General features: G+C 30.7%; 1 protein-coding gene across 3 annotated transcripts in view; it reads right to left on the bottom strand.

Annotated features, from left to right (window-relative positions):
- Gapvd1 (GTPase activating protein and VPS9 domains 1) overlaps positions 1-26,660 on the bottom strand; it is a 171,107-nt gene that overhangs the window by 67,305 nt on the left and 77,142 nt on the right. For all 3 annotated transcript variants that reach the window (XM_075370371.1, XM_075370370.1, XM_075370369.1), the window contains exons 9-12: positions 18,851-19,001; positions 11,675-11,838; positions 7,064-7,211; positions 3,013-3,165 (exon numbers count right to left, since the gene is read on the bottom strand). In XM_075370371.1, coding sequence (XP_075226486.1) covers positions 3,013-3,165; positions 7,064-7,211; positions 11,675-11,838; positions 18,851-19,001 — 616 coding nt within the window. The remainder of the gene's footprint in view (positions 1-3,012; positions 3,166-7,063; positions 7,212-11,674; positions 11,839-18,850; positions 19,002-26,660) is intronic.

Genomic DNA, 26,660 nt, shown 5'->3' on the forward strand with positions numbered 1-26,660 from the left:
TTTAAAAGCAATAGAGAAAGTTTCATTAAAAAAGGATAATCTACAGTAAAAGGATTATAAACTTAATTATTATGGTCTTGGAATATAAAAAAATATTTGTCTTAATATTCTGCAATTTATTTATGTATTTTATGCAATTTCACAAGAAGTTATTTTAAAGAAAGTCTTTGCCTGCGGGGTTAGTGATCATACCTTAATTTATTGATCATATTTTATCGGTAGGAGATAGATTTTCTACATTGATAGTGAATTACCTACGTTTGAGGTCCATATTTATATATCACAGATTTATTCATTTTTTGTCTTTTCTTTAAATATAATAATTAATGATTAACAAGCCAATTTTCTCCTAACCCTTTCTTGTATCTAATTATATTCTTTTATTAGTTTCACATTCATCTGTTTTAGTAATTTTCTGATAACAGATTTTGCTAAATGTATGATGTTCATTCAAATATAAACTGGAATTTTCTCTACAGACTGAGTAAGAGCAGTGAATGAGGTGGGGTGCTGCAGGTAATTAGTTAGATATATGTGGAGGGGAGTAACAAACCAGCCACATCTGTAGGTCACATTCCCACGTCAGTAGCAGAATGTCTGATCAGGAAGTACCACCGTCCATTGCGTAACAAATTATCAAATTTCTCACTAATAAAGGAATCAAATCCTATGAAATTTTGACTCGACTCAGGCACAGTTCAGGGATGATACCCTGTCAAAAACTCAAATAATGGATTGGGTCAAAAAATGTCAAATGGTCATGATGCAATGGAGAACTAAAGTCACAAACATTGTTCTTGAGCCAACATCTACGATGACAACATTCTGGCTGTTTGTGACCTTGTGGAAGGTAACCATAGCTTAAATTGCACCAGAGGTGGGCATAAGTGTACATACAGTTTTGTCAGATACTCTTGGATACTGCAAAGTATCGGCAAGGTAGGTTCCATGTCTTCTCACTGAGGCACACAGAAATGTCTGAAAATACATTGTCAGTGGCTTCTGAATTGCTATGAGGAAGAAGGAGAGGCATTTTTGGACTGTATTATGACCTATGACAAAATGTTGGTCTACCACTACATCCTGGAAAGCAGGAGAAATGTATGGAGTTGTGGAGAGTGGGGAGGGAGCACTGAATAAGGCCACGAAACGCTTGTCAGCTGGAAAAGTTCTGACAACTGTGTTTTGGGACTTAAAAGGTATGCCGCTGACTAATTTCCTGCATTAATGTAGGATGGTAAGTGCGGCATGCATTACAAATGAAGTTAGTTGTAATGCAGTTATTGGATAACTACTACTGCCAGTAATTGGATAACGTCAAGGCTGCTTATCACAACAAACAACACCGGCAACAGATTCACAATGTCCTCCTTCTCTACAACAAAGCACAGCCACATACAACAGCTCACTCACAATAAACTCGCTAAAATTCATTAGACACCTCTTGGAACACCCACTATACAATCCAAACTTGTCACCATGTTATTTCCAAATGTTTGATTTGATGAAAAAAACTTTAGGAGAGGAAAGATTTAAAGATGATGCTGCAATCAAGCATTGTGTGCGCAATTGACTGTTCGGGCAGCCATCTTGTTTTTTGATGAGGGGATCCCAGGCAGCTACCTATCTGGCGAAGAAAATGTATTTCTGTTGAAAGAAACTATGTAGAACAATGAGGTAATTTATTTAATTTCATCTAATATCAATAATGCTATGTAAACAAATTCCAGTTTATATCTGAATTATGTATTGGGGTCAATCCATTCACACAACAGATGTTCTTCTGTTATGTTAAAAAAAAAAAACAAGTGGTTAGAATGATGCTTATAAGAACCAACCAGAACACAGTAAGTATTTATTTATTTGTCTAACTTAAAATAATGACAATTGTATGTGTATTTTATGTATTAGTACATATAAAAATAATGTTGAGGAATAAATTGTTGTAAACAGTAAAAACTACAATACTAGAAATAATAGTAATACTGTGATTTCATGCAGTCAAAGTCATCTAATTATAAAAAAAAAAAAAAAAAAAAATTGGTCATTAATAATAAGAATAGCTTTTTTTTTTTTTAAATAAACTTCCTTGATATAGAAAAGGTAGTCCCCATAAAGGAATTTAAACGAAAAATGCAGAATCGGCTCATTAAAAATATTTTTTATTCATAATATGAAGGTCAGGGATGTGCAGCAATCTTTTTTTTAATAATATTGTATATAAGGCTACCTTGCAACCTAACACATGTAGCCTGTACTGGCATAATGTGTTTCAACTGTTTTCTCATTGTAACGTGTTATAACTTGTTTTATTATTGTATTTTATCTATTTTATAGTTTTTAGTGATATGTTTTGCATAATAATAAATGAAAAAAATATAGATTATGATTATTATTAACCCTTAAAATCTGGTTTTTCAAAACATCTTACGGAATAGAATCATGAAAAAATAAATAAGACAGTAATATTTTAGAATCACACATTATCTTTTTTTATAAAAATTACAGAGAATTCAATTTTAATCTTACATACATTTACCACATCAAATTAAAGATAGAATTCTACATTTGAGTGGCTTACATCATATTTAAAAATAATATCAGTCCTTACAAATCTTTTGTAGGCATTCATTCAACATTTTACAAAATAAAACAAGACATTTGATGCACCTAGGATCTAATTATAAAATTATTTAATATAGTTACAAGTCACATTACTTGTACTACAATAATTAATATATTATGTTGGTTATATTACAAATTGTTTCCTTATTTTATTTAGATCTATAAACAAGTCCACTACCAGGGATGAGAAAAAAGTTGGGGATATTATTGCTATGTGGTGTTAAATTTTACTGCTTAGCATTAAACTAGTCATTTTCTACTCATTTTCATAAACAATAAATATAATCTCACACTTCATTAATCATATTTATATTCTCAAACATCCAAAAAGAGATAAAAAAAGGTTGTATGGCTTAGACATATATTCTTAGCATAATAATTTAATACCAGAAATATTGGGTGATCCTCTACCAGATACATTAGCTGAAACCATATCGGAAAGATTATCATTTTGATCCTCATTTTCCAGTTCCAATGAAGATGTTACACTATGATTGGAAGCTGCTTCAGACACTGCTTCTAAGTTATCACTAGTATTTCCTAAAAAAAAAAAAAATATATATATATATTAAAATATGACAATTAAAATATAACAAAATTATGTAACAATAACAAGCTCAAACCCAAATATAATCAGTATACACATACATCTTTTTAGATAAAATTAATTTTGTAATGTAAAAATTTAAAAACCTGACTGAATCAAACCCAGTACCTTTCAGATTAAAGGGAGAGGTGCTACAATTTTGTCATGGAGGTCAGATGATAATTTATTTCCCAATAATTTGAATTTGGACTTCTAATATAGTTATAAGTTATAAAATGAATACCGTTATATGAAACAGAATTATTGAGTCTAATATAAACATGTAAAAACATATGAGGGTGAATCAAATATAAACAGAAATTATTTTTTATAAATTTATAGATTAATAATATATATAATTCATACCTCATCATGTCTCTATATAGTCTCCTGCATGATATACACATTTCTGCCAAGATTTGGAAGCTTGAATATTCCTTGTTAATAAAAAGTTTGAGGACAAATTATCAACCAATTGTGCATGTTCTCCTCAATGTCTTCATTGTTTTCTTATCATTTCCTTCCAAGCGATTCTTTCAAGGGTGCAAGCAAAGGAAGACAAATATAGACTGTAAGGAGGGTGGTCGAGGGTTTTGCAGTGCATTTTTTACAATTTATCCCTTGTCAAAATCACAGTGTGTGGCCTGGCGTTGTCATGGAGAAGGATGACATCTCTGATGGACATACCCCATCTTTTGTTTCGGTAGGCGTCTTTTGTTGCCTGTAGCAGCTGGCAATAGGAAGTCACATTCATCAATTGTTAAGTGTGGAGAAAATCAATGAGTAAAACTCCCCTCAAGTCAAAAAAAATTGTTGCAAGAACTTTTCCAGCTGACAGATAGGTTCTGGCCTTCACTGGGCAGCCCTCAGTCTTCCTTCCACCACTCCTTATTCGCCATTTTTGACTCTGGACCCATTATAATGATGAACCCATGTCTCATCAATGTGCCTCAAAAAATCATCCCCTTCTTGCCGAAATCGATTCAGAAGTCTCTCATCGATCTCTGACCTGTTTTTTATTTTTGGTCAACAACCTCAAAATTCTTCAAGCACTAATTTTTCAAAAGCCAAGATGATCAGTGATAATGAATTGAGCCCTCTCATAGCTGATACCAACTTCTGATGCAATTTCTTCAACGGAGAATCGGCGATCACCTTCGATAAGCTCTCGAACAGTACAAATGTTGTCAGCTGTCAGACTTGACCTTGGGTGTCAATCATGACTTTTGTCTTCTACTTTCTCACCCACTCTTAAATTGTCTGGCCCATGTATTCACTTGGTTCTGGGACAGCGTAGCATCCCCAAACTGTACCTTTAAATGAGTTAAAATTTCCACAGGTTTAACGTCTTCATTAGTTTAAAAAACTTTACGATTATACGCTATGCAACAGATGATGGAACTTCTTGCTTACTCATGTACTGATGGTAGAATAGAGCAGAAGAGCTAAACAAGCTCGTTCTCCCTCTCTCACACACTGAACATTAACCACCCCTCACTCTACTATCCAGCTCGGAACTGCTTGCTGCGTGGAATAGCAAAATTACTGTTTAAATTTGAATAACTCTCACAATACAGAAAAACCAGAATGATTCTTGTTCAATTTACACTACATAAAGCAAAAATGACATACAAATAAATAAAGAAACACAATACATACAGCATTATTTCCTTGAGTGTTTTAAGAATACAGAATTCTGAATTTTGACTAAGTAACATTAAAATTATTATTGTTAATTAAAAAGATATTAAAAAAAAATATTAATATAAGAAGAATTTTAAATTTTATTTTTATTAGGATTGAAAAATGTTAGTTCTATTTTTTTTTTTTTTTAATAAATATACAAGAAATGATACACTCTCAAGAGCTGCATATGTAAGCATGACTGTCAGAACCTTTATATATCTATAAAAATACTACTGAAAAGGTTTTCAGGTAAATGCAGACAACCCACTATATAGGTACAAAAATTATGAATGCTAGACTTATAAAGATCTTCATTAATAGAGAAATTTGTTAAAGGCTTACCAGATTAAATATGTAAGATGGATTTCAATAAACTAAAAAATACATTTTTTATCATACAAAAAAAAAATTAGTTAAATGGTTGAAATGAAAAATCAAGTTTGGGAATCTAAGAGCTTAACAAATAATAGAAAAATTCTAAGCATTCAAAAAGTTAGAATCATCATTTATTACTGATTGTTTGATGATTTTTCATCTTATTATTATTTAAAATTAAAAACCTGTCCTATCTTTTCTTACATTTCACAGTACTTTACCTCTTTTGAAACACACATAAAAATAATTAACAAACATTAAAATCAAAATGTAAAAGTATTGCATTCAGCTTCAAAAAGCAATAATGTTTCACAAAACCAAGCAATCAAAGAGTACCAAATTGACAGTGAATACATACATTAACTATGAAATACAAATTCAGGTATTTAAAGTTTTAGTCTGTAATTCACAGATCAAAAAGACTTAATTCTTTCATGAGTTCAGAATAAAGTTAATAAAAAAGACTGATTACCAATAACATGTTGCAGAAAAAATTAAGGTTGAAAATACTATTTTTTACTACTTTTTCTTCTTCAATACTGCCCAAACCATTTTACTACAGATCAGACCCTTTGACAAATTCTGACATAGTTCTTTCAAGACTTTATATAAGAAAATGTATTTTGTAAACACCATTAAGATCTGACTTCAAAAAATGTTTAAAAACCAAATAAACATTCAACATCTGTGATTCATATATGTCAATAACACAGATTACTCACCCTGGTGTCCTACAGCTTCCACGAATGCAACTGATAAACAGTTAATATTCCATGATTTTCATAAATGAAAGACACAAATATAAATCAATTATTTCCTTTGGCATTCATAAAAGGGTAAAGTTGAATATTTTAAGGACACTTTACCTTTCAAGTTGCTTTATTGCATTATGTTCATGTGCAGTGACTGATCACAGAATGCTACATCTCAAACTTTAACTTAAAGCTTAATAGACTAGAAATTTATGCATGTTCTTTATACCTCTCACAACATTACAATTCTTAAAAGAAATCCTCTGTATTAAAAATGTAGCGCTAGAAACTGTTTCGATATTAATTTAGTTTATAACTTGAAACTGATAGGACTATTAAGTTAGATTACAATTGTACACAGCAATGCTGTAGTAATCATTTCCAACATGCACTACTATATCTTCATGACGTTTTAAACAAACTTCCGATACTATTACAAAAACAGCAAATTTTGTTTATATGTCATTCTGTATAAAATTTGGAAGTTGATGATGCAGTCTTAAAATACAGTCTGTTTTCAAAAATTTGGAAAAAATTAAACCAAATAAAATTTCATCATCAGACATGAAAAGTATAGTCAACATACAACAATTAATGGAAATGACAAAATATTAAGGTAAATCAATTATGGTTCTAAAATGTATTATACTGTGCATACAATTCAGCTGTTTGCAGTCAGATTTGATCAGGACCTAAAACCTCATCATTTGGTTTGGATAAATATCAAATATTTTTCATGTTATTAAACTTAAAGAGAATTCACAGGCCAGTGTTTAGAAATTAAAAAGTAACAGCAAATTTAATTGTTTTTATAGGTACCTTCATTCTGTGATGGGGAGTAAAAGAATTGCTATCCAGTTAAGATAAACACAACATATTACATAAAAAAAATAGTTTGATATAAAAAAATAGTAACAGAACGGATATGATATAAAAATAATTTGATTTTTGTACCCTAATAGTACTTTTCTAACAAGCATATTTTGAACACAAATTTGATTAATAACATAAAAATAACTTATTTAATATCAAATAATACCAATAGATCCATCATCATGTGAAAGGGAAAAACGTGTTCGTTTTTCTTGACTTTCAACTCTATCACGACTACCTACAACTGTAACTGGAACTGCTCCAACACGAACCAATTCTTCAACCATGACACCATTCTTCTCCACTTCTAGAACCTGTAAGATAAGTAATTAACATATTTAAAAAAGTGTGTAAATAGTAAAAAATTACAAAGTGATTTTCATTGATAAATAAATAAATAGTTCTATTTATTTAGTATGAACATTGGTAAAATAGACGGAGCATACAGGAAAGTTAAGGAAAATTTTGGGGTGCATAAATTAAAATCTAATAATGTGTTAAAAAAAGATGGTACACCAATATATAATACGAAAGATAAAGTCGATAGATGGGTGGAATATATTGAAGAGTTATACGGAGGAAATGAATTAGAAAATGGTGTTATAGAGGAAGAAGAGGAAGTTGAGGAGGGTGAAATGGGAGAAACAATACTGAGATCTGAATTTAAGAGAGCATTAAAAGATTTAAATGGCAGAAAGGCTCCTGGAATAAACGGAATACCTGTAGAATTACTGCGCAGTGCAGGTGAGGAAGCGATTGATAGATTATACAAACTGGTGTGTAATATTTATGAAAAAGGGGAATTTCCGTCAGACTTCAAAAAAAGTGTTATAGTAATGATACCAAAGAAAGCAGGGGCAGATAAATGTAAAGAATATAGAACAATTAGTTTAACTAGTCATGCATCAAAAATCTTAACTAGAATTCTATACAGAAGAATTGAGAGGAGAGTGGAGGAAGTGTTAGGAGAAGACCAATTTGGTTTCAGGAAAAGTATAGGGACAAGGGAAGCAATTTTAGGCCTCAGATTAATAGTAGAAGGAAGATTAAAGAAAAACAAACCAACATACTTGGCGTTTATATACCTAGAAAAGGCATTCGATAACGTAGACTGGAATAAAATGTTCAGCATTTTAAAAAAATTAGGGTTCAAATACAGAGATAGAAGAACAATTGCTAACATGTACAGGAACCAAACAGCAACAGTAATAATTGAAGAACATAAGAAAGATATAAAATGCCGAATAGCACAAGCTAAACGAGCCTTCAGTAAGAAATATAATTTGTTTACATCAAAAATTAATTTAAATGTCAGGAAAAGATTTTTGAAAGTGTATGTTTGGAGTGTTGCTTTATATGGAAGTGAAACTTGGACGATCGGAGTATCTGAGAAGAAAAGATTAGAAGCTTTCGAAATGCGGTGCTATAGGAGAATGTTAAAAATCAGATGGGTGGATAAAGTGACAAATGAAGAGGTATTGCGGCAAATAGATGAAGAAAGAAGCATTTGGAAAAATATAGTTAAAAGAAGAGACAGACTTATTGGCCACATACTAAGGCATTCTGGAATAGTCGCTTTAATATTGGAAGGACAGGTAAAAGGAAAAAATTGTGTAGGCAGGCCACGTTTGGAATATGTAAAACAAATTGTTAGGGATGTAGGAGGGTATACTGAAATGAAACGACTAGCACTAGATAGGGAATCTTGGAGAGCTGCATCAAACCAGTCAAATGATTGAAGACAAAAAAAAAAATTTATTTAGTATTGATATTGCCCTCTTCAAAGTAGCCCCAGTAATGTGACAGGCCAGTACTTCTTCCAATTTTTAAAACATTTGTGGAAAACATTTTCTGATACACCCTTAAGTTTACTTAACAATTTTTTCTCTATTTCATATATCATTGTAAATTGTTATTCATTTAATCAGCAGCTATGAGAATAAGTTAGAGATTGCCAAGTCGGGGAATACACTGGTGTAGATACCGGTGTTCTTTGGTGGTTGGGTTTCAATTAACCACACATCTCATGAAGATTGAGCTAGAATTTTTCATTCTACAAAATCCAAAAATTCTTCATTATTTATCATACTGAGAAAATTTGTGACAGTCCAATTATATGTTGCAAGTTTTCTTCATGTTGCCTAGGGTAAGCAACATAAAACTGCTTAGTAATATTTGTTGAATGTATAATCTTATGGTTACGAATTCGTAATGGATGACACCTATATAAACAAAAATATGTAAGGAAAATATTAACATTCAACTGGACTTTGTATTATTTAACTGCCAAATTTGAATGACCCTTCTAATACAACTGAAAATATTGACATCATTTTAGACAGTGCTGCCAACTTGTGGGAAAAAATGAACTCAGTTGAAAGACATTGCACATGTTATTGCAAAATTTTTGTTATTGTTTTATCACACCTCATATGTAGGATGTGTATCATCACAATACTGCCGATTGTGGTGATACACACTGCACACTTAGTCTCACTTATGTTAATTGCAAACTGGTAAAAGGTTGTGCTTGTACAGATTTGCAGGAGTTTCGTGTATAGGCTTTTCTACACTCTTATACCCTATGTGTAGAAGTGAAAGTCCTGGCATGAAGGACTAGGGCCCTAGTTCTGGCCATTCTGGGAAAGAAATTTTCAGTATCCTAAAATTTCCATACCTCTTCATGATACTGCTGTAAAGAGGTAGATCCTTCTACAATTCTGCTCAAAATCATTGTTGTACTATACTAAAGAGCTTAGCTTTAGTTTAATATAACTAAGTCTCTGTTTCATAATTCAAAAACAGCAACTATTTAAAATGTTTCACATACTTATTAATAGTTGGGCATTTTATACTGCTATGAACTCTCTCCAAAAAGACCACCTTCTAAGATGATCAAATCTGGAGAAGACAAGTATTTACGAGAACAAAAAGTATCAGTATAGATGTTATGTAATTATTTTGTTAAGATGACACTCCCCTAACTTGATTGGGACCATGAAATATGTATAGAGATGATCAGATTCCCACTAAAATGCCTAATGACGTAGTAAATGAAAATGAAATGAATAATAATGACCTTCCAGACCATTGTCATCCAGTTCATGCTTTTTCCTCATTATTTATATATCTTGTCACATCATCAATCATCATCACGGCCACTCTGGTTTCAGTTTGATGGCTTTATTGCAAATATTTGATACTCTTTTAGTCCATTTTTTCCACCAGCTGTTTATTAACTTTGTTTTTATTCATAAGTTTGTTTATTCATAAGGTTGTTTTTGCACATCTATAGCCTTCCAGACCATTGTCATCCAGTTCATGCTTTTTCCTCATTATTTATATATCTTGTCACATCATCAATCATTATCACGGCCACTCTGGTTTCATTTTGATGGCCTTATTGCAAATATTTGATACTCTTTTAGTCCATTTTTTCCACCAGCTGTTTATTAAGTTTGTTTTTATTCATAAGGTTGTTTTTGCACATCTATAGCATTTGATATAAAATAAGAAGCATTACATTAATATTGGTAATATTTTGCCATTCACCCGATCTTTAAATTTTAATGCATCTGGTTAGTTTGAGCTATTGATGAAGGTGTACAATACATTTTCTCAAATGGACACAATACGTGATTTTAAAAATGATGGAATTTTGGAACTGTCTCAGATAGAGCCTGTTCTAGATTTAACAAAGTTTTTTTCCAATCTTCTCAAACTATTTTTATTATGGTGAATAATTTTTATTGTGGTGAATTTTATTTTTAAATTTAGAAAAATCTGTGTTCCTTTACACCATTTTATTTTAACAAATATCAGCATTCGAATAAGGCATGTTTGTTCTTACAGTAAAAAACTGATCCTTTTAAATAAAAAATCTAAATTTATAATTAAAATTTTATTGTTAATCAGTACTGATTTTTGCAGATTTTGTATTAATAAATCTAAATAATGTAATTACTTCATTAGTATTTTTTTATACACCTTAACAAATCTTAAATGCAACTAAACAATTACTGGTAATGGTTAATACTCATTACTCTAAAGTACCACCTCTGAAGATCAAAACTGACTGGAACCAGAGACAGTCTTTTCATAGAGAGCTCCACGAGAATCAAGAAGTTTGCTGCTTAAAACTGTTTTTGCTTTAAATTTGAATGATAATTTAAGATTTTTTTTTGTTTTTTCACCTCCCATTAAGTTGGCTATCTATTTATCAAAAGACTGTAACATGCTGAGAGTTCAAGATAATGGATTCATTATGATAAAACATTGATAATAATTATCTTAATAATAAGGGTAAAAATTGAAGTTTATGAAGTTTGTTTTCTTAAGTTAGAACATTTTAAAAAGATTATATAAAAATGAGAAGCCACACTCATGTAATGACTGGAATTTAATCATTTTATGTTTAAAAAATTGATGACAGCAATGAAATCTTTAAATCTCTTATAAATAGTACCAATCAAATAATCACTTTAAGCTGTTTCATCGTAGCAGTTTTTTCACAGTAATCACTTTTTCAAACCAGTTTTTTGTAACGAAAAATGAAGAAAAACAATTAAATGAAGACTTAAAAAAGAAAAAATTCACAAAAGAAATAATTACACCACCTTTAGTTATAAGTGAAGAAGTAATTGTTATGAAAATGTCCACAGGAATCTATCAAAATTTTAGCAAGCAGATTAATTTTGATTTTATATAACAATCACACACTACTATTAGAATATAATCTCTTAAATTATTGATCAAAACTGTCATAAATAAATGTTACCTTTTGTTCAGATAAGAAACCAACAGATGTATCAGAATTCATGTCAAATGGTATAACCAAAACTGGTTTATTAGTCTCTTCTTCGCCACCAAGACCTTCATCTAAAGCATCAGCTCCAGTATTAGTACTGTTACAATTTCTTAAACCACCCTTACTTCCACCACCTGTAAAAACAAATTTGTTGCTATAAATACAAATTAAACAATGTATAACTAAAACTTTTTACTAAATATAAATCCACAAAAAAAAAATCAACATTATTTTTTTTTATAAAATAAAAAAACTATTGTTATACTTAGTTTTAAAGTTAAATTTCAATTTAATTTTCATTTACTTGCATAAATAGAATTCTTTAAGTTAGAAGTTATAGACCTTGCACAAAGTACAAAAAAATTTGAAGCTGAAATTGCTTCCCTTAAAAAAAACAATTGACGGAGTAAAAATTGAGAATAAATATCTCAAAAATTGGCAACTGATTTTCAAGAAAAATACACAAATATTTAGCTTATTCAGTCTTGTGTTAGCTAACTATTTTAAACATTTTTCAAACACTTTATTCAATAAATTTTTTAGATTAAACAGAAAAAAGAGCAGTAATCTTCACATAACAAAGTTAGAATTTTGATTTCAAAGGTCTAACTTTGGTGGTTAACTTACAAAATCCAAAATGAAATGGTTTAAAATTTTTCAGTTTTTATATCACATTTTAAATGAATACATCAAATCTCTAATCACTAACTTTACATTATTCGATTTTTCCACTTTTTACAGACATGATAGCTCGTCAACAACCACTCAGAAATTTTAGGCACATGTATCCCTATTTGTGGTTTTGTCACAAATTCAGTGTTTTAAATTCAATATCAAGAGTGAAAGTAAATTTTTTTACAAAATTTCAAACTTTATTATTAAGTAATGGAGATGATGGTAAAAGGCTCAACATACTCTGATACACTTTAGAATTTAAATAATAAAAGGATTTCTTACAGATATAACAGGCTGGTTTCTAAATAATTTTTTTTCATGACCTGTATTTTATCTATTATAATAATAATAATTATTTTTTAACTATTATATTATTGTAAAAAGACCAGTATAATTGACCTGCATAACAGATCCCTGCCAATTAAGAAGAAAGTAGTAGAAAATAACACTGAACGGAATCCAGAAGAGATCCTTTTTCTAAGGCTAACAGGTCCATTTAACAATCATTCTTTGTAATACTGCCCATGGCACAACTCCAACAGATGTTGTTCAATGAGAAGAATTACGGGACCAGGGTAGGAATTTATGGGAAAATGTAAGAGTGGTCCTGCAGAACCACACCCAAATGAGTATAAATACATCCAAGACCCATAGTATAAATACTCCAGGACCAGCGAGTTAAGATCAGTAAGGGTATGTTTGACGCGATTGCGAAACAGCATGCAGTAACAATATGTAAAGTGACATCATAAGCATTCCCGTGAGGACAGTGGGTGATCCTCAATGTTAAAGAATCCAGAGTTAAAGCTTCCCCTCAATCAGTTCTCTGGGAGGAGGAAACATCGAGGTCACTTGCAGATAAAATTAGAATTGGAAGTTGGAATGTTTTGACGTTACTTAAAGCAGAGAAGCTAGAGAATGCAAAAAGAGAAATGGAAAAGAATGGATGTGCTGGGTTTGAGCGAGGTGAGGTTGGAAGAAAGGGGGGAGGAGTTACAGAGTGGAGGGTACAAAATCTTTTCTTCAAGCGGAGAAAGAAGTGGTGAATATGGAGTGGGAATTTTGCTGAGCCCGCAGATGAGAGACAGTGTTGAAAGAGTAAGATATGTAGATGAAAGTATTGTTGTTGAGATTGAAGGGCAAAGGAAAAGATCTAGTGATAATACAAGTGTTTACGCCAACAAGCCAACATCAAGATGAGGAGACTGAAGAATGCTATAATAAGACTCAGGAACTGATAGATGGGGGAAGGAGATAAACTTGCATTATAGTGATGGGAGATTGGAATGCAATTGTAGGGGAAGGATCAGAGGGAAATGTTGTGAGAGACTTTGGGTTAGGTATAAGAAATGCAAGAGGGGAAAAATTGGTGGATTTCTGTAAGGAGAACTCTTTGATAATTGGTAATACACCATTCCAAGCCCACAAGAGACACCGATACACAAGGACATCAAGAATAAATGGAGAGAGGTACCAGATAGATTTCTTTATGATAGAAAACAGGTATAGAAAATGTTTAAAAAATTTGTATCCAGGTGCAGATATAGATTCAGACCATAATCCTGTGGTGAGAGAGTTACGGATGAGGATGAAAAGAGTAAACAAAGGAAAAAGAGTAGAGAGGTTAAATAGTAAAGTACTGAAAGATGGAGACAAAAGGGAAAGGCTAAAGGAGAATTATTTGGTAAATAGAGAGAAGAGAATAAGACACAGACCTTAACATAAGATGGATATATGAAGGAGGATCTAATAAATGACATCAAAGATGCTGGGGGTAAAAAGCAGACTAAGAGGATAAAGAAAGAATGGGTTACAGAGGTGATGCTGGATAAAATGGGTGAGCGAAGAAAGTGGAAGAATGCCAGAACAGAAGAGGGTTCTTACCCTCTTCTGTTCTGACATTCTTTAGATGTACAGGAAACTAAATAATGAATTAAGAAGAGAGATAGAAAGGGCATGACAAACATGGTTGATGGAGAGGTGTAAAGATATTCAGAAATTGTAGAGGGTAGTACTTCAACTTTGAAGTTTGAAAAAACTTCAAAGTTTGAAGAGATGTACAGAGTAGTTACGGAACTCTGAATTTAAAAAGGGAAAAGGTAAAACTAGAATGGAAATAGCAACAGAATATGGGGAGGTAGTTGATGGAAAGAACAAGGTTCTAGGTAGATGGAAACAATATGTGGAAGGACTTTACAAAGTAGATAAGAGACAAGAAATTCTAGGAATTGAAGATGAATCAGAAGTGTGTGAGGACAAGAAAGGTTGTTGTTACATTATGGAGGGAGAGGTAGAAAAAGCCTTAAAGGAAATGAAGAGCAGATAAGCGTGTGGAGTCTATGAAGTACTGGCTGAGCTGTGAAAAGTTTTAGGGGAAAGGGGAATTAGGGATATCACAAGCCTATGTAATTTGAATATGACAGTGGTGATTGGCCGGAAGATTTTGTGACTACTATTATGGTCCCAATTGAAACGAAGAGTAATACATTGAAATGTGAGGAATATAGGACCATTAGCCTTATATCGCATGTAGTTAAGATACTACCAAGAGTGTTGAATGGGAGACTTTATAGAAGACTTGAGAGATCAATTGGGGAAGAGCAGTTTGAGTTTAGAAGGGGGAAGGGAACAAGGGAAGCAATAAGGTTAATAAGAGTGATCCGAGAAATATATATTGAAAAGCAAAGAGATTTATATGTAGCATTTGACAAGGTGGAATGGGATAAATTGCTGAGAATCTTAAAGGAAAAAGAAGTTGCTTGGAGGGAAAGGAGATTAATAAGAAATCTGTACTTGTCACAGAAGGTAAAAATAAAGATTGGGAATGAGTTATCAGAAGAAAGCAGACTTGGGAGAGTTATCAGGGAAAGCAGACGTGCGGCAGGAATGTTGCATGTCACAAACTCTGTTCAACTGTTACCTAGAAGCGATAATTGAAAAGAGTATAACTGGTAATAAGAGTGTAAATATTGGAGGAAGGAGGATAGAGTACGTTACGTTCACTGATGACATGGCAAAGAGTGAGTACATGATGAATGAAATGTTGAGAAGAATAAATCAAACCTGTAAGGAGTATGGGATGAAGATAAATACAAAGAAGACAAAAAGCATGATAATTAGCAAATCAACCAAAAGGGCAACGATTAGGGTAGGGGGAAATAAAGTTGAGCAAGTGGCATTCTTCAAGTACCTGGGGTGCATCATTAAGGAAGATATGAAGTGTGATCAGGAAGTTAAAGTATGAATTGCTAGAGCAAAGGAAGCATTCAGCAAAATGAGGAGTGTGCTATGTAGCAAACTAGATCTGCGACTAAGGAAAATTTGCAAAATGTTTTGTGTGGAGTGTAGCCCTTTATGGGGCAGAGACATGAACTATTAGGAAGAAAGAGGAGAGAAGATTGGAGGCCTTTGAAATGTGGGTTTGAAGGAGAATGGAAAACATCAGCTGGACGAAGAGATTTCGGAATGAGGAGGTGCTTCGTAGAGTAGGAGAAGAGAGGGCAATTACTGAAATTATAAAAAGAAGAAAATGCAGTTTGTTGGGACACTGGCTGAGATGTGACTGCCTGTTGGTGATGGCACTGGTCGGATTTGTAACAGGGAGGAAAGCAAGAGGTTAGAGATGAATGAAAATGATAGACAATATAAAAAGGGAAGATGATAGTTACTATAAAATGAAACAGATGGCACAGAATTGAGCAGAATGGTGGGCGGCCATTTGAAAACCTGCCTTTGGGCAGAACACTTATTATTAAGTGTTACACTCACTCATTAATTTTAGGGTAGTTTTATTTTAAACAGAAAGAGTATTTGCAGTGAATAAACTTTAGATTTATCTTATCTGTAGTTAATACAATACTAGATGTTAAAGGTTAGCAGTCTTTATATTGTCTTTTGTCAATTGAACTGAATTCTAGTATTTATGATTTAACTACCTGTAAATAAATCCTGTCCTTACCTATTTTGTATGTAATTTATTGATTATTATTATTATTTATGTTTATTATTCATTATTATTATTATTAACGCTTTCTGCTGCTGCAGAAAGCGTTGAACGAGGCTTGGTTGTGGTCTGTTGAGAACAGTCTTCCTTTGAATCTTGAAAAGAAGAAGGTGATGACTTTCACAAGAAAGACGAATTGGTCTCGTCATGTTTATTTCTTAGACAACTCTCGAATTGAGCGAGTTGAGGAGATAAAGGACCTAGGGGTTCTTTTTGACACAAAGCTTTCCTTTATACATCATATTGAGTCCATCACCTCATTGACAAGAAGAAATTTGGGTGTTGTGAGATGGCTTTGTCATCATTTTATATTGATAAGCACATGGCTATTGTGTATAAAACACTTTCATCCTCTTGTTGAGTATTGTACGGTCATTTGGAACAGGGATCGTGGTTTCACTAACGATATGATTGAAAGCGTTCAGAAGAAACTGCTTTGGGCGTTGAGATGCAGGTTTCCTGGTCAATTTGATACCACTTCCTACACTACTCAATCTGGAGATTTGAAGCTAGAGAAACTGGAAGATCGGCGAACTGCTTTCGATTTGAAGTTTGCTGCAGATCTCCTCCATGGTACCTTGCCGGAATGTCGTGAATTACAACTGCGGGTGCCATTTCGGAACATTAGGAGCTTTAGGCCCTACTTCATTAGAAGAGTTTCTGAGTGTTCTCCAGTATTAAGATGCTTTGGTCTGGCAAATAGTTTCGCTGATCTATTAGATCTTTTTTCTCGTCCATCTATTGATGATATATATCGAGCAATAGTTGGTAATACTGACTAGGTTATGCTAGATGGTATATATGCATATATATATATATATTATATGTTTGTATGTATATGTGTGTGTGTTTGCAGCCATTTCCATTCTTATTTCAGTGTCTAACTATTAACCTTTTCCTTTTAATTCACCTTCCAAAATAATATTTTAACTTTATACTAATAAAATAGTTTTATTCAGAATTAGTTTCTGCTTATAGAAATTATTTACTGCTTAATAATAATCACAATTTATTAATACTCTGGTTTTATTCTTTTGTATTACTTTGTAATTCTTACTGTTTTAAAATCTATTATTATTATAAAATTATGTTCTGATTATGTATATTATAAATTCTGAATTGTGTTTTTTTAATTGTAAAATACTAAATTGTTATAAAAATTGTTTTGGACCATTTTATTAATATTATTTTATAATTATGCACAGACTCATAATTTGCATTTATCTACATATATATGAAAATTTGCTATTGCTTTATAACATGGTAAAGGTGATGGTCTGATTTTCTGCCACAAGTTCGTTTCTTGAACGAAATTAATGTATTTTTGTAAATAGTGACTAGAATTATTATTTCCATTGTTGTAAATTTATAATTTATTATTATTATTGTATTCCGATATTTATGTATTTAAATATTGTATTTTCAATTTATATGTGAATTGTTACTTATAACTGTTTATAGATATTGTAACTATTGTATATATTTTTATGTAATACTGTGCAACATATGAAGGCTTTGTAAAGCTGTTCTGTTGCACAAAAAACAAAATAAATAAATAAATTATTATTATTATTGTTGTTGTTGTTGTTGATGTGGTTGTTATTACTATTATTATTATTATTGTTAGTTCTTTATTATTGTTGTTTTGTTAATATTATTATCATTATTATTGTTACTGATTTGTCTTACTTTTTTATCTGTTTATACTAATCAATTATATTATACTAATTGTAATTATATTAAAATTTTTAATTGTTAATCTCTCAACATCCTGATTCAGCATCAAATTATATTATATTTTATTGGTTAGTAATAAGTCATTTATTTAGTTTAGTGTACCTAATTATAATTTGTATTTGTTAAACTGCAATTCTTTTAAAGATAAGAAGTTTTAGCTTCAGTCTGAACACTCTCGCATTGTATTTTATAAACTAAACAAATAAATAAAAATCCCGGAAAAATGGGCAAGAAGAAGAATATAATTCAAAACATAAAGTGATCATTTTAAAAGATGTTCAATCTTTCTAACACAAATTCTAATCATTACATTCACTGAAAGACTGTTCTCCACGTCATCCAACTATTCTATTCTACATATATTTCAAATCATCAACTTTTATGTTACTCTAAGAATACTTTATCAACTTGAATGAGAAATAATTTCATATTTTCTTTCATTAGAATTATTTTTTGCTATTGTTAGTTATTTTTCCTCCCAGTCTTGTAAGCATCATTTCCAAACAATGGCACTTTTTCGTATGCTCAATTTTTCCCTGTACTGCACTTTTTTAATCAATTTTACGCATATTCTGAACCTTTTAAGGGAATAAATCACCTGAATTAACCAACAGATTTCTTATGAACTTACTATGAAAACATGCAAGTTTATAAGAGAAATTCAAATTTAGTGTTTGATATTAAAGCATAAACTTAAAAACATAAAAAACTTTACTGTAAGAAAAATATACCTTTCTGACCATTAATTTTACTATTTTTTGGATGTGTAGTAGGACTTGAGTTTTGGTGTGGTAACTGAGATAAAACTGAGTCTAGTTCTTTTTTATCCACTTTTACTTCAGCATCTGCTTGATCATTAGCAACAGCCTGAAGAAATCCAACCTACAAGAAAAATAAAATGAATAAATATAGTAATATATTTAAAATTCTAACAAAATAAAGTAATATATAAAACTAATTATATAATTTAGTAATAAAACCTGTTGAAAAATATAACCACAGCTAGAAAACTACAATTGGCAATTTCTTTCATTAAGGTGCAAAATATATAAACTTTTGATGCATAAAGATTCAGGTGGAATCTTTACAAAATTATATAATTTGCCAAACTCTGGCCCATAGGCAATTTTAATTTATGCATTATCAAAGTAACATCAAAAAGGAAAAAGTTAAAAATATAAGTAAATTTTGAAAAGAAGAAAGATTTTAATGAGGAAGAAAAGAAAAGAACTATTTCTTATGTTTAGAAAATAGGATGGTTAATGTAAAAACAAACTTAGGTAAAGTTCTGAAAAGAACTGATTTCTCATGTAATATCTTTGGGGCAAAAATAATATTTCAGTAGTAACAGTAAATGAACAAACATCTGTACAACTTGATTTCTGAGTGAGGACTGAATTGACTGTAAGTGAACCTCAACTGAAATGGTGAGAGGCTACTGATTAATGTGGAAAGGAATAGAAAAATACAATTTACAAAGGAAATTTAATTTTATAAATAGGACAGGAAAAAGGCAGCTGTTACAAATTTAAGACACTTTTTAAAACTTAGTTGGCCAATTTTTGATACAAAAAGTTTCTAGTTTTCTAGCCTGGGGAATTAATTTGAAAGGCCCCAAACACCTTCAATGGTTAAGGAATTAGGCAGATTTTTTTGGTTTTATACGAAAAAAGGCACACACTTTAAGAATTTCTAAAAAAATAATCTAAATACAAAATTTCAAACACCACATAAGTCATTAAAATTGGTAAGGTAAAATTAACCTACGTTCTGCTTATGCTACATATTTATTCTAATTTTAAATCTTCCCTCTTATAAAATCAGTTGGTGGTACAACAATATAGTCACAAAGTAAGACAGGTAACTTTTTCTAAGTGACCTCATTGATTATTCAACATCAACTTTCCTTCTCGCCACCACACAAACTATGATAACATTTAACATAAACTGCCTTGAACATGTTTAACAATGAATTTTCACAAGCAGTATTTTATAAAATAACTATTACAAACATACATCATATTTCATACACAACTAAACATACAATATTAAAAAAGTCTGAAAATGATTTCGTATAATAAATAATAAAATGTGGCTATAATAAGAGGGATGCAGATTTGTACACTTACAAAAATATTCTTTACAGAAAGTTTGAAATTTCTATCCACCATTTTGACCCCAATTTTAATTTTTTAACCAGTAATAGTCATGTGATCAAAATTTTTATTATGTAAAATTATGAGAAAAAATGGTAAAATCTATTTTTTGAAAACTGTTTCAGATTTTTAAAATATCTAAAATAAAGTAACAAAACTGGAACTAAGCACAAAATTAAGCAGTGTGAACAAGCTAACGAAAATTTTTATTGTATTTCCTCTTAAGACTGCATTCAAGAACATATCCAAAAACAATTACTGCTGTAAAATTAATCAAACATTAAAGGGGATTTAACATTTTATTCAATAATTTGGCAACAGGAACATACTGATATACTGAACTCATTTATGTAATTAAGTAAATTAGATGACTGCTTGCAAAGAAGATAGATTTGACCTACTTCAACTTATAGTAACTATATTAGTTTGATATTATGTCAACATCACTCATAGTTAAATAATAACAGTAAAATAAAAAAAATAAATAACATTGTTGAAAAGTAGTAAATGAATTAATATTTATAAGTTGATTTACTGTTTAAATTAATAATACTTCTATAAACAATATCAGTTTGATCTGCAGTTGTATGTCATTTGATCACAAGTTGTTTCTAAAAATGTTTAATTCTTGAAAATATTCCTATATAATTTTCCTAAATAATTGTGACTGCTAAGAATTTGTTTAATCACTTTCCTTTGCAAAAGCGTAAATTTAAACATTTTTATCAGATTGATTTAAAACATTTTAATAAGAAATACAAAAAATTAGTGTTTACGTTCGTACTTCTAACTTCACTACTATTTTTTAATGACACCTTACTAATATCACTGATTTTAAAAGCAAATAAACATCTAATTATAATCACTTTCTAATACATCAACAATTTCCTTATCGATTCATCATTTAACCATATCTAACTTATGTAACATCTGGCATTTAACGACAATGCAACATATGAAATCTCTGCATATATTAATGATTGATAACTGAGATGAATGATTAAAACTGTTGAAAATTATTTTACGCATCTCTGGGTAATATAGTAAACCACATCCCTCGTGGTATGAGGGATGAGGTTTACTACCACAATATGTAGCATCACTCAAAGTAACATCAAGGGTGCTTAAAGTGAGAAAAATTCTTTTTTTTTAATTTTAAGACAAACAACCAGAGCAGCATTACTGAGAAACATTTTCATAGACAATTATTACTCCAATGTTATGTCTAGTACAATGAAAAAAAGTGCTCTCCCATCCTATACTGGTGAAGGCTAGAGAAACACATTACTGCATTCACATTAAAGTGAAGATGAACAGCAAGTACTCATGTCAAACTTTATTGGTGAGCAGAATTAGTTTTATTTCATTGACAGGCAATGTAACTGCTTAAAGATGTAAACTTAACTAAAAGAATGAAACTATTGTAACATAATGTAATGAATTTTTGCATTGGAAGTGCTTGTTAAGTAAGCACTTCCTTTATTTACTTTAAATTTACACTGAATTATTAATCATTACATTATGTTCCAATAGTTTCATACTTTTAGTTAAGTTCACATTTTTAAATATATATTAAAGGTATCTAGCTAGAACAGATATGAACTTAGAAATGTTATTTCTTCAACATTTTACAGGAAAGCATCAAATACATACAGTTATTAATTCTAACAATGATTAAGACCAGCTGGTTCATTAACAAATGAGAAGAAAGAAGATGACAGGAGATGTTTACATTTAAGCAAGAGGACAAAGAAAACAAATGAATTTGAACAGTAGTTATAAAATAATCTATATTGCAAAATAAAGAATGAGAAAAAGTTTTTAAATTATAACTATCACAGCTATATAAATTAAAATTTTTCCATCAGTTTTTATAAATTCATCATATTCCTTTATTTCTATCACCTGAAGATGAATACACATATTTAAGTAATTAATAACATATAAATGTTAACCAAGGTAATTTCTAAAATTATATCATGACTGTTACAACCAAAATATTAGGAAGAAATAAATGATTTTTTCAGCCAACATGTTTTTTTATATTATTAAAAATTAGTTTTACTGTTTTTATTTGCTATCTTTCTTAAGTAAGTAGGTTTACAGAGATTTCTGCAATGGAATTTCTTTTTTATACAGTTTAATTAAAAACATAATTTAAAATTATAGATAGCTGTATTTATATTCTCAATCATTGATTCATGTAATATTCTGTTGACAATACAACCTGTGACAGATAATGAAACTAATGCTTTGATACAATATTTGAATATATCTTTAAAAATTATAAGTTTTTGAATAATCTAAATTACTGCCATTTCTCTATAACGTAGTGTTCAAATTTTCTGGTACAAAATTAATCAGTCTATGTGCTATTTTTTATTATGTGTATTTCTTTCAAGAATAAGGAATTTAAATTTAATTCCCAATGAAAATAAAACAAGTAAAATCTGAACAGGATGACTGAATAATACATTTAATATGTTAAGGGAAAGGGAATTATTAATTTAAATTAATAAAAACTTAAATAATATACTTAAAAATACAGTCAAATCTCATACCAAGGTTTCATTATACATAATTATAACAGCAGCAGAATAGTTTCATTATGTTTTAGTTTCAGACTGAGGTAGTAAATGTGCATCTCTATAGTTTTAATTTATAAAACAAATAAGAATGTGATATTTGCACTTTGCACAAGTATAGTGGAGAAGAAAGAGTTTTTCCAAAATTGTATTTTGGTTTTGTTTTTTATATGATAGAAAGAAAAAAAAGAAAGAATTTTATTAGAAAAAATAAAAAAGTATAAATTTTTATTTTGAAAATAATAGACATAATTTCAAAGCTGCAAAAATCAACACACATTTATAGAAAATAATTTTTTTATTTAATTTTATAATTGCAAAGTTGTTACATACAAGATACATAATACATTCTCACCTGCTTGACTGTTTGTCCGATCATTAATTTCATACTTTTTAATTTTTTATTGTTAATAAATATGAGGGTCATTCAAATATTAACCATAATTCATTTAACAGATTTGTTTACATATTAGATTAAATTACAAATAAATTAACCTATTTTTCTATAATTTTCCTTCAACAGAAATACATTTTCTCAACTTTCTGATCCCCCTCATAAAAAAGTAAGATGGCCGCCCCACCCCTACAACCAATCAACTGTGCAAAGTGCTTGACTGCAACATCGTCTTCGAATCTTTCACCTCCTAAAACTTCTTTCTGCAAATCAAACATGTGGAAATACATGGTGACAAGTCTGGACTGTATGGTGGATGTTCAAGAGATGTCCAATGAATTTTAGCGAATTTATGATGAGTCTGGGCTGCTGTATTCAATTGTGCTTTGTTGTGAAGGAGGACATTGCAAATCAGTTGTCAGCATTTGTTGTGATAAGCAGCTCTGACATCATCCAACAACAACTAGCAGTAATATGCCTCATTTACCATCCTTTGTTTGTGAAGAAAATCAATCAGCTCACACCTTCTGAGTCCCAAAACATAGTTGCCAGAACTTTTCCAGTTGACACGTGTTTCCTGGTCTTATCAAACTTGTTCTCTTGTTTTCCAGAGTGTAATAGTAGACCCATGATTCATAGCAGGTCCAAAAATCCCTCTCCTTCTACCTCAAAGTGATTCAGAAGCTGCCAACAGATGTCTTTCCAAATATTTCCCTGTGCCTTAATGATAGGTGAAACCCACCTTTTCATCACTTTGCTGTATCCAAAAGTGTATGACAATATTCCATGCACACTCCCAACACTTATGCCCTCGTCTGATGCGATATCAGCAACAGCTATCTGACAAGGTCAACTTCCACAAGGTCAAGAATGGCCTGAATGTTGCTGGCCAATCATTTACGCTGGTCTGCAGACAACATTCATTCATGACTTTCGTTCTCCACTGCATTAGAGCCATTCAAAAATTTTTTTTTAATCAAACTGAATTTTTGACAGAGTAACTGTACCAGGAATTAGTCAGAATTTCAGAGAATCTGATATCTTCGTTGGCGAAAAATTGAATTATAATTCGCTGCGCAACAAACAACGGTATCAACTGCTCAGAGATTCTGCTATTACATGGGAACATGAACTACAAAAGTGGCTGGCCAGTTTCTCCCCCTCCACATATATCCATCTAACTACCCACAGTGCCCCACCACATTCACTGCTCTTCCCCAATCTACATGGCAAAATTCTGGTTTACATTTGAATGACCCTAGTAATAATAGTTAAAAAATTATAACAATATACAGTTTCCACTATTTAAAAAAATTAATTGTTCATCTCATTTGTTAGATGAAACCTATTGTCTTTCAGTTGGAAAGAATAAAAACCATGCAACTTTTCCTTGAACTTAGTGCAGACTGTTCTGGTGTTATTATTGGCTGACCTTACTACAAACAAAATATACAAACTTCAATTTCTCTAGGTGATTTTTTCTACTTCCCTGGTACATCACCATCACATACACTAGTCAATTAGTTTTCTAATTATTCATCAGCTATCTCTCTAAATATAATATGCTAAAGAAAGGCAATGGTTGTGCACAATTTATAAGATGCCATCAATAAACCCCTATAAATTTGTTATTTCAGGATAGAGATTTAAGACATAAAAGTGTAAAAAGTTACTTAAATTTCAAATCTGTTTTACAGGTTCATTGATGTGTCCAGTTGCCACCATTGCCAACCATATGTTTAGTTCAATTGTTATATAGTTTTTCTTCATGATAATACTTGTCCGCATACTGCAGTACGCACTCAACACAAAATTGACAGTTTCAAATGGAGTTGTTTAACTATCCTCCACACAGCCCTGATTTAGCTCCCAGTGATCACTTTTTCCCAAAAATAAAGAAATTGTTAGCGACACAGTGCTTGGAAATGACGGGGGGTTGAAAAACAATGACCCCCAGGCTTAGTTCACAAGCGGCAGAGTTTTATCATGAGACTATTCAAAAACTTGTTTGCAGATGTGACAAGAGGCTTAATTTTGATAGCAATTACGTAGAAGCATAACAAAAAGATGTATACAATAATTGTTTTTGTTTTCATTTGGTGATTTTATAATAATGGTGCTTTTATAATCAAGAATTGGAAGTTATTTTCCAAATAACCTCTGTATTTAATATCATGACAGCAACCATAAAAATCACATATACGTTAAAATTATATTATATGCAACTTCTTCGTAGTAACCTGCTTTCCACATTTTTCTGTTGTTTTTTCAGCATCTTTTTGAACCAAAAACATAAGAGTGACAGATTTTTATAGAGACATTTCACCATGTGAAAACATTAAGAAATTATGTTCACACACTAGAGTTCATAGCGCTGTTATAAAGAGCCATTTTTAAATGTACCAATCTCATAAATAAAATTAAAAAAAATTAACCTCTTAAAATTATACAAAGGATAAATCGAATCCAAGATTATTATTGATTATAACCCTATAAGACAGAAAAAGAATAAAAAATTGGGTGCTTCTTTAGTAATCAGTCTACCATCATCATGAGTTCTAAAGTAGCAGCACCTACTTTGTTAACATTCCTCCTAATTAGCTGAAGTTAGTGAGCGAAGCAAGCTTTTGGTTAGGTAAATTTGGTTAGGTAATGTAATTTTTATCTACTGTAGCTGCCATGTAACAGCGAGTTTAGATGATCAGCTCACATGTCACTGTTATAATATTGTTCTCTGAAATATTGGCACACCATGATTAGTCATCTCTTAGTAGCATAAACATGATACAATATATTTTTGTGTGTTTACAATATTAAGAAAGTGACATCATGTTTTAAATACAAAACAATTATTTTTTTACTGTATTTTATTTTTGTTCCTTTGTTACTTTTCTATGTATATAAAGTTCAGTTCTGTGGTTCTGCCTCTCAGTACACTTCTTTTTGTGTGAGTTGTATAGTTTAGTCAATTAATGTACAATACAGTTTTTATTTTGTAAAAGTTTTTTATCATAGTTTACGGTTCACACTTTTTAAAGTAGTTTGTTCATGTGTGAATAGTTATGGCTGAATTTAAGTCCATCGTGAATTGAAGTCAATCTAAAAAAGCTTTGAAGACAGCATGCAAAATCACATTTTCATAAAAAGGGCTTCTGCATTAAGACAATTTTATTTCTTTGAAATTTAGTCAAGCATGTTCCCTGAAGATAGCATCACAAATCTGAAGAAAAGAGAAAATTAACCATCAAGATGTTGATCCTGAAGCAGTAACTTAACAAAGTTTTCATTAAAAAATAAATAAATTTTACATTATTTGACGAATAAAATGGGTAAGGTTAATGAATAAAAGCAATAAAAAAATTAATTTGTATAAAATAACCTAAAAATAATTTATAGTTGTTATTCA

This window comes from Lycorma delicatula, chromosome 7 (assembly GCF_047948215.1).
Source record: "Lycorma delicatula isolate Av1 chromosome 7, ASM4794821v1, whole genome shotgun sequence".
Lineage (NCBI taxonomy): Eukaryota > Metazoa > Arthropoda > Insecta > Hemiptera > Fulgoridae > Lycorma > Lycorma delicatula.